The sequence below is a fragment of the Lethenteron reissneri genome, chromosome 33 (genome assembly GCF_015708825.2).
Source record: "Lethenteron reissneri isolate LAM-NWPU_2019-01 chromosome 33, ASM1570882v1, whole genome shotgun sequence".
Lineage (NCBI taxonomy): Eukaryota > Metazoa > Chordata > Hyperoartia > Petromyzontiformes > Petromyzontidae > Lethenteron > Lethenteron reissneri.
In genome coordinates, this window is record NC_083811.1 from 7954985 (window position 1) to 7964500 (window position 9516).

The 9516-nt window shown below is 45.1% G+C and overlaps 1 protein-coding gene across 1 annotated transcript; it reads right to left on the reverse strand.

The window, feature by feature from the left end:
- Positions 1-7580: 7580 nt before the first annotated feature.
- Positions 7581-9516, reverse strand: LOC133350428 (mucin-5B-like). Its single transcript, XM_061564768.1, has 3 exons — positions 9505-9516; positions 8407-8566; positions 7581-7861 (listed from the first exon to the last, which is right to left on the reverse strand). Exons 2-3 carry the CDS (start codon positions 8561-8563, stop codon positions 7581-7583), a joined length of 438 nt encoding a protein of 145 aa, XP_061420752.1. The 5' UTR covers positions 8564-8566; positions 9505-9516.

Here is a 9516-nt window from a genome sequence, read left to right on the forward strand (position 1 = left end):
CGTGGAGAGGCCCCAGCAACCCTCTGGTGGGTTCGAGAAGGGAGGCGCGGCTAGGGCAGAGCCAAGCCGCGCGAGGGTAACACAAGCAGTGGAGGGGGAAGAGCCCGAGGCTTCCGGGTTCTAGGAGTTGCTATTAGTCCGTACAGCATTTTAGGTAGCCATTTCCAGCATTTATTGAATGTATAACGTCAAATACACAGGCAAGGGTTATTTGCAGTATACAACCTTTATTGCCACATTTCAAAACAGTCCATGCATTGACAAGCAATGATGTTGACGTACGTGTAAATTTTGGATTCTGTAATGCAATTCAAAACCAATTTCACATGTTCGGTGATCAATGGACGGCAGCAGCTGCAGGAGGCCTGCAGTTCTCCAGATGGAATGTCAACTCTGTTAAGATAAAAAATGAAATTCGTTATTATTTACAAGTTTAAATTGTTTGACATGACAAAATATTGCACTTGTTGAAATAAGATTGCGTTATTGGATCGTGTACAAAGTTGGTGATTGGGCCCTCGCAACTTTAAACATGATTCTACCGGTGTTTCCAGTATAAAAGCATCAGGAATTGCTTAGTTTATAAATTACATTTTTTATTGATTAATCAAAGATTGAGCAAGTTGCCCAGGGGTCAATGACCATGTTTGATAAGTCGGCAGTAATCCTAAAAATGCCTGCGCCACTATAGGAATGCAGAATTTACCGCTGGGTTGTGGAAAAAGGAGCTGATTGCACAAATAGGGGAAGCTTTAGCTTGCCATGTTTAGCTGGGCCCCAAAAGAAAAGAATTTACTGGAACAAATTTTAGGGCTGTGGAGAATGGGTTCACACTTTTTTGTAAAGGTCAGATTGGTAATAGTCTCGTATTCCAGAAAGATCTGATTTTGCGTTTAAAAAATGGCATGTTTATTTTTAGCACGACACTTATCATTAAGAATTTTAAAAAGTGCCCCCCGCCCCCCAAAAAGGGTGTTTACCTCTTCCACCCTCTAAATTATAAGTACCCCCCCATCGATTTGGACATCAGCATTTGATTCTACCTACGTATGGTTCTGAAGCACTGAAAGGTCCCCCCCTACTGAAACAGATGCGTTGTGCTAGTTCCAAAGCGTTCTTTTTTGTCTGTTGTACCAAAATGAGGACCATTTTTGTGATGGAGTGTTGTTGCCCACATTTTTGAAAGTCAGTGATACACCTGAAAAGAGTTTGCTTACTTAATTGTATAGCATTTGTCCAGAAGCCACGTGCTAAAATGAACCAAGAAATGTAAACCAACCAATCCTTTGATCACTCACATCGTTGTTGTTTGACAGGTTCCCTCACAGGAAGATCTAGAGAAGTTTTTTGGTTGACAATCAGGCACATATTTCACAGTGGTTTCTTCAAACGGCAGACAAGACGAATTTTGGAGAGCTGAACAAAAGTCAGAAAGATAAATTCAGTACATTGTTGGTAAAGTGTTCTGCATACTGTGCAAGTGAAAAGCAAAAAAGGAGAATATCTTACAACAACTTGAACAGCAGCCATATTCATCCGTCGTCACGGTTCCCTGAAAAACATGAACACCAGTTTAAAGTGCATCAAGTTAGTTGCAGCCAGGAGCCATCATTTAAGGATTAACAAGCCTCCGTCTCAGGCATGACCTGCATGTCTACCTGTGCTTGAAAGGGTAATTGATCAACATGGTCAGTTATACACACTTTTATAGACGGTATTGATTAGAGATGTGCTTGTGTATAACTGCTAATGTAACAGCATTACCCATCACCAAGCCAGTGCATTTTACAAAACACTGCCTTCCAGTGCAAGATTAAAAAGGTCTAACGCCATTAGATGCATGACTAAAAAAAGGTTCAGAAACATTGGGTATTTTTAATCGTCCATATTTGCAATGTAACATTCCATGCTTCGTGAGCATACGAATAAAAACTTACGAATGCATTGCTGAAAAAAGGCAGCGTCCATATGAATAAAATATTACTTACAGGTTGACACGAGTTGATATTAAAGGCTGCACTACAACTGATCCTCGTCTCGACAACAGAAGCTTGCCCCAAAGTACTCTTGCACGTGAAGAGTGTGCAGTTGTCACCTGGCTTGGTCCAATTGGCACCAATCTAAAAAGAACACCATATAAAAATTAACCCGTAAAAACAAAGTTTTTCACTATAAATCCTTTATATGCGTGGCGGCTAGAGTCCTCTCGTCCTCTGGCTTGAGATGGCTGCCACCTATGGGTCAGATGATTGTCTGGCACAATTAAGCAATTGGTAATTAAATATTTTTAAAAAATTCCCTAAAGTGTAAAATTTTGGAAAAAAATTCACGAACATTGTCAAGCACAACGAGTCTGTGTGCAAAATGTCAGCGCGATTGGATCACGGGAAGTGGGTTAAAAAACGACTGAAAGATTTGCACGGTCCTAAGCAAGCAAGCACGCAATCACACAAGCAAGTGAACTTAATATAAAGGATTTAAAAAGTGTGTTGACACCAATTTATAGCTTCTAGAATATAACATCCTGTAGCTGGAAGATCAGTCTATTAGCTTGGATCCAGGGGAGGTATCATTCTAGATTTACAACATGCAGTCTTTGTGAATGCACTACTGGAAGAGCCTCCCCCTCACACCATGTGGTTTGAGGGAGTTATGCAACTTCACAATGCTGGTTCGTGGGTTTTGAAATGTGGGGAGCAAAGATAGTAACATTGAAGTAAATGGATAAGTAGGATGCGAGACTGTCTTCCTGCCCACCATTGCACACACACTTCTTAGGCCATGCATCTTGGAAAATCATTTTTGAAAGTGTACTGGATGGAAACAAATTTAAAGGGTTGAATGAATAAAAAAATTGCAGTACATAAGCACACCAAATTTCTAATACAAATGTCTTTGTTAGCATTAGTGTCCACACCAGGTGGCCCTGGCCAGGATGCTATGGATCTTTGGTGCCGTTTGAACTTCAAGTTTTGGGTAAAGTCAATGGCTTTTGTAAAGGGCACGTTCAAAAACAACTTTACAAAAGCTAAAGCTTTTGAGATTGGTTCAGCTTTTACCAGAACTAGGTTTTCATCACGCCCATTACAGACGCAGACCATATGTACAAAAGCTTTACAAATAGGTTGGACGGAGGAGTTAAATAAAAATGACATAATTACCGCATAGGCCCGTCCTCCAGCCACACAGATATCCAAACGTGGAACTGAAAAAAAAGACGGCAGCCACCTTTTAGTAACAAGGTTAGGAGTAAACGAGCTAATATTGCCAAAGTTTTATGCACAGGATAGAACTTAAAATACAGAATTCCCTACCACCCATTCACTTTAGTTCTCCTCAGCTTCCCTTTCTCCATAAAAAGCCTACATTTCTGGCTCAGTCCTTATGCGAGTGGGGCAGAGTCCAATCTGCTCCTCCTTCCAGAACCCAACAGGAGAGTTTGGGCTTTGGTGTGGAAACTCTGTATCCCCCTTCAAGACGGGTTGTGCCTTTCACTGGGCTCTTGGTTAAGTAAAAAACACATTTAGTACTTAAAGGTGCCATCTTACATCTCACTATTCAACTAGTTGAAAACAAAGTCAAGGGAATATATTAAAACATTTCATAAAGTAACATTCCTGGCGAATAAATTATGCATGTAGTAACCAAGCCAAGGGGGTGATCAATTAAAATTAATCACAGCATTGCAAGGGGTTCCCTCCACCCCTTTCAAAAACTTTGCGGCGGAAGGCTAATGTCGTAAGGAGATTCAAGCACAATTGATAAAAGGAGAACCTGGCAAAGCATTCGTGTTCGTTTATGGGAGTGGCCATAGGTGGCAGCATTGCCATGGTAGACGTGCCTGTGGACGTAGGTGGCGAGGTCTGCGTAGACGTAGGCGGTGGGGTCACAGTGGACGTGGCAGCGGTTGTAGGCGGTGGGGTCACTGTAGACGTGGCAGTGGATGTAGGCGGTGGGGTCACGGTGGACGTGGCAGTGGATGTAGGCGGTGGGATCACTGTAGACGTGGCAGTGGATGTAGGCGGTGGGGTCACAGTGGACGTGGCAGCGGTTGTAGGCGGTGGGGTCACTGTAGACGTGGCAGTGGATGTAGGTGGTGGGGTCACTGTGGACGTGGCAGCAGTTGTAGGCGGTGGGGTCACTGTAGACGTGGCAGTGGATGTAGGCGGTGGGGTCACTGTGGACGTGGCAGCAGTTGTAGGCGGTGGGGTCACTGTAGACGTGGTAGTAGATGTAGGCGGTGGGGTCACGGTGGACGTGGCAGCGGTTGTAGGCGGTGGGGTCACGGTGGACGTGGCAGTGGATGTAGGCGGTGGGGTCACTGTAGACGTGGCAGCGGTTGTAGGCGGTGGGGTCACGGTGGACGTGGCAGTGGATGTAGGCGGTGGGGTCACGGTGGACGTGGCAGCGGTTGTAGGCGGTGGGGTCACGGTGGACGTGGCAGTGGATGTAGGCGGTGGGGTCACGGTGGACGTGGCAGTGGATGTAGGCGGTGGGGTCACTGTAGACGTGGCAGCGGTTGTAGGCGGTGGGGTCACGGTGGACGTGGCAGTGGATGTAGGCGGTGGGGTCACTGTAGACGTGGCAGCGGTTGTAGGCGGTGGGGTCACGGTGGACGTGGCAGTGGATGTAGGCGGTGGGGTCACTGTAGACGTGGCAGCGGTTGTAGGCGGTGGGGTCACAGTGGACGTGGCAGCGGTTGTAGGCGGTGGGGTCACGGTGGACGTGGCAGTGGATGTAGGCGGTGGGGTCACTGTAGACGTGGCAGCGGTTGTAGGCGGTGGGGTCACAGTGGACGTGGCAGCGGTTGTAGGCGGTGGGGTCACGGTGGACGTGGCAGCGGTTGTAGGCGGTGGGGTCACGGTGGACGTGGCAGCGGTTGTAGGCGGTGGGGTCACGGTGGACGTGGCAGTGGATGTAGGCGGTGGGGTCACGGTGGACGTGGCAGCGGATGTAGGCGGTGGAGTCATAGTAGATGTGGCAGTGGATGTAGGCAGTGGGGTCACTGTAGACGTGGCAGCGGTTGTAGGCAGTGGGGTCACGGTAGACGTAGGTGGTGACGTCTCTGTAGATGAGGCAGTGGATGCCAATGAAGTTGAAGGCATTGTGGTTGTACCTATGGTTGACAGAGGCACAATACATCATGTTTCCCCAACGTCACCACAATACTTCCAGGTGCAAAGGCAGTTTTGTTGCGTTCATCACGGCAAAACTCCGACCATAGCATGTACATTATTTTATAGCCCACCCCCCCCCGTGAAAACAAGTTGGATAAGGAAGAGGTTTGTTTACAAAGTTCATAACCAACAAGACCTTGAAGAACACAAATCAACCCTTGGGTGATATAAATGCGCAGCATAAAGTTCTGCTATGAAAAGGATGCACTTACTGATTTCAGGAATGCACGAACCATTGCAACGTATGTTTCCTTCAGGACAATAGCAGCCTTCTTCATGTTGTATGGTAGAAACGACACTGCTGCAGAATCAGAAAACCGAAAATGTAATGAGGACAGGTATTTGGAAAGGTTTGTGTTCCAAGTTTGGGGGAGGGGGGATAAATTACCCGTTGGAGCACGACTTCACAATTTTCGGACCTTGTGGCATATACTGTCCGTTAGTGCAGTTGTAGCCTAAAAACCAAGAGGATCACAAATGTGAAGCAAAAAGGGTGTATTAAAAAGGTGTTCATAATATACAATTAACAATGCTTTTGCAAAACAAATATTAAAACATTGCTGGGCCAGAGGCAGATGGCACACTAGCATTATGTTAAAACTGAGCCGACAATATTTTGCATTCAAGATTAATGATCAATTACTACTCATGATCGAAATAATGAATATTACCACAAGTTCCATTGGTGGCATTGCGCCAGTCAACGTTGTAGCCCAGTTGGGCACACTTTTCTGCTGCTGCTTGAATACTGGCACAACCAGCCTGTGAGGAATTCACTAGGCACAGATCATACTCGCACGTGAACAGGAACTCTTGCAGGCTCACCACCTTCGAACAATTTGAAAACATGCTGCAGAGAGAAACAGGGAGGTGAAAACAGCCTTGAAAATCCATTTCCTAAAAAGCAATTCCAATGCAAGCTTGTACAAGGGATAGCGCGCAGAGGTTTGGGAAGACCTAATTAGGAGTTGCGTGAACAATGGCTTGAATAATTAATGGCCCCTCAGAAGTTCCACTGGTAACAATTGATTTTTTAGCACATGCTGTGTAAAGAAAACAAGTGTACATGCATCATTACAACTAATCTGAATATTATGCAGCTAAATTGTAGGAGGGCTGCAAGCGTCGTGTTACCCACGATTTGGTTCTGGAGAAGACTTCAAAATGGACGTAGTGGAAAATAAGCAAGTTTGGGAAAAGGTACATTTCATGGACAAATTGTGTGTGTGGGGGGGGGGGGGGGGGGGGCGGAGATATGCACAAGTCATTGAAAAGCATAACTATATAGGACATGCAGTGCAATTCAGACGACTTGGATCCATTACGTGCTGTTGATGGCGCCGCACACCGACATGTTCATGTTGCACGGAGGCGGCGTAGTCGAGGGTGTGCAGCTCTGGTTCTTGCTGGAGTTGAACATCGAGGGGCAGTGAGGCTTGGTAACATCAGGTATGACCCAGCTCGAAGCAGTGCTAGGGCAGCACGATGTAGGCTCTGCGGTGCCATTCCGCCAGGCACAATCATCGTTGGGGATGTTGTTGCAAATGCCTGGATGTAAAAGGCATAAACATTGTGCATGCATAATGCTATTCTCCTCCTTAATTTGCGGCTGACAACAGGACACGCATTGTTAATGTCTGTAGTGACTGGATGGTTATGTACTTATATTACTAGTATTAGTTGAATTGATTAAAAGGAGGCGAAGGCATCAGTCAGAGCTTTAAGGCACCCATATAAAGCATTATTTTACATATACTTTCTGTAAATGTAAATAACTGGTTGTAGAAATTTAATGACGCATGTTATTTCACCTGTTCAAGTTTGGCATTCTATTATCTAAAACCAAGTTAAGGATGGGCGCAAGTTTACATTGTCATCTACTTTGGATGCAGATTAAAAACCAATCGACAGTGGAAAACGGCACTTAAAGGCCGCAAGTGTGTAACAGATTTAGGAGATCCATGGCTTGGCATGACAACTTACCACATTGCCCTTGGGTGTTGTTTTTGAATAAATCATACGGCAAGTAGATTGAGAACATATCTCCAGTGAATGAGATGGTTGCATCTATGGCAGGGATGGTCACCTTCACCAGAATTCCACTGGAGGTAATGTCAATTCCATTCGATGACAAGGGTGGCGTCACAAGTACGTTGTTGTAGTATACCTTCAGAGCAATTGCGTAATCATTATAGCAAACAGCTATTAGCAGCGTCAACTGTACATACAATTAAACAAGGATACGTTAAATTTTACATATGGACTTCGTACAAGTGTTAATTCTAGAGCCAGGTGCGTATTAGTGTAGCGCCAAATGAAGCTGTTTGCAAGCAAGTCAACAGGTCAGACCTTGGTCACAATTCCTCATGCTCCCACACTTGGTTGTCAAAGTAAATGCAAGTGTCAATTGGTAATCAGAAGAAATTGTACCGTGATGATGTTCTGCCTTCTCCCCAGAGTGGCTGGGATGCTCATGTTGACAGCGTTCCCATTGTAGTTGACAACGAGGCCCCTGACAAAAGAGGCTGGGTTTCCACGGTTGAATTGATAGTTGTCGAGAAGGATTGTAAGGTTATGTTGCTTAACCCTCTCCTCCACCAGGATGTAAGTGCAGTCCTCCAGGAAGGTGTACCGAACACCATCAAATGTGATGTAATGGGGGTCTCCCCATCCCTGGCATTTGCCTTTTTGCAATTCCAGACAGAAAAAAAGCCCATTAAAAAGAAACGTCATGTCAAATAGACTACATGTCAGCATGGTTCTTTACCATTTGGAATGGATCCACTAGCACAAATGCTCATTGTGGACTATCATGCGTGGTGAAAAGATTGCCTCACTTGGCGGTGGAAAAGAGATGTACTTTGGAAAAAGGCAGCTACGCAACAGCATTGGTCATGTTAGATTATAGCGCTTATAAACAGGTGCAACGCTGGAGGAATGTTAGCACACTTTTCCTTAACCTTCAGTATAAATAAGGTACAGGTTAAAGTAGCAGGGTGTGGGGGAGTCATCGCATGCATATTTGGCAAATGTATAAGAAGGCCAAAAACTAAAGTAATTTTAGGTGGGGGTTCTAGAAATGTAACTACATCTAAAAAAGATGCAACAGGAAGCAGTTTTGCAGTTGACAAAGACGTGCCAGATTGAACAAAAACAGGAGACCTAGCTAACAGGTTGCTGGTGGTGTTCAACCTAATAGAGCAGTGTGCATAAAGCAGCATATACTCACATTGGCACTGCCATGTGCAGCAACCATCGCTGTCAGAAACACTGCGTACAAAGACACAGTTGGGCTTTGTGGACTCGCTGCAAGTCTTCATAGTGTAGGTGACGTTGTTGTCGATACAAGTGGCATTCTTACAGTTGCTCACTTTCCAAGTCTCCATATGCTGGTGAAAGGATATGTGATGTATAAATTAGGACCAGCATTAAAAAGGGTTATGTAATGAAAGGCCATGTTGTGGGGAGGGGGAACCATTCCAAAAAGATGCTTTAAAGTATGCATTGTACAAGTTGAATGTTAGAAGCATGGTGCATTTTGAATGTCAGGCTCAAAACCCACTGCCACAGACTAAGGCACGTGAATGGATGAAAGTTAGTGTTTTTAATACTATAGTATCTCATCGGGAAATATTGTAGAAATGGGTCCCGCATGCCACGTACCTAGTAGCATGTCTATTTTGTATGGCAGTGCTACAATCATTTTAAGGCAGCTTACATTTGCATGCAAATAATACAAATGGCAGTACAGATGTGCAAGACTGATAATCGAGGCCAACTGGCTTTTAAAGGAGTCAGGAAATAAACTGGGTGGGGAAATTAAGTGTTCATCCATTAAAGTAAGCATCTACCGTATAAAGTGCACCTACCATTAAAGTGTCCTAATACATCTTCTTGGTTCTTTCGGTAAAGCCCGTGACGTCGCACAGCTAATACAGGTAGGAACAATGTGCCACACTGCCCACCACGGATTTTTTGTCTGTCCGACTGTCGTGCATAAATATATATAATATAAACAGCTTTGATTGGTGGAGACCTACTGCCGGCTATGGAGGGAGGAGGATCAGAGGAGGGGCTTAAGGAAAGGGGGGGGGGCAGCGGAGGGGCCGATAGTTAAGGGGGCTGGCTACCTGAAGTAAAGTTCTCTTGTATACAGGCAGGAACAGGTTCCACACTGCCCACCAGGGATTATTCGTCTGTCGTGAACGAATGTGCTGCCCAACCAAGTTCCTACCTGCCCACTCCGAAGGAACGTGTTTAATGCAACTGCAGAGAGAAGCATGGTTTTATAAAGAGCAATCCCATTAATTTAAGCCATCCCAGTTACCTGCCGTGGAGG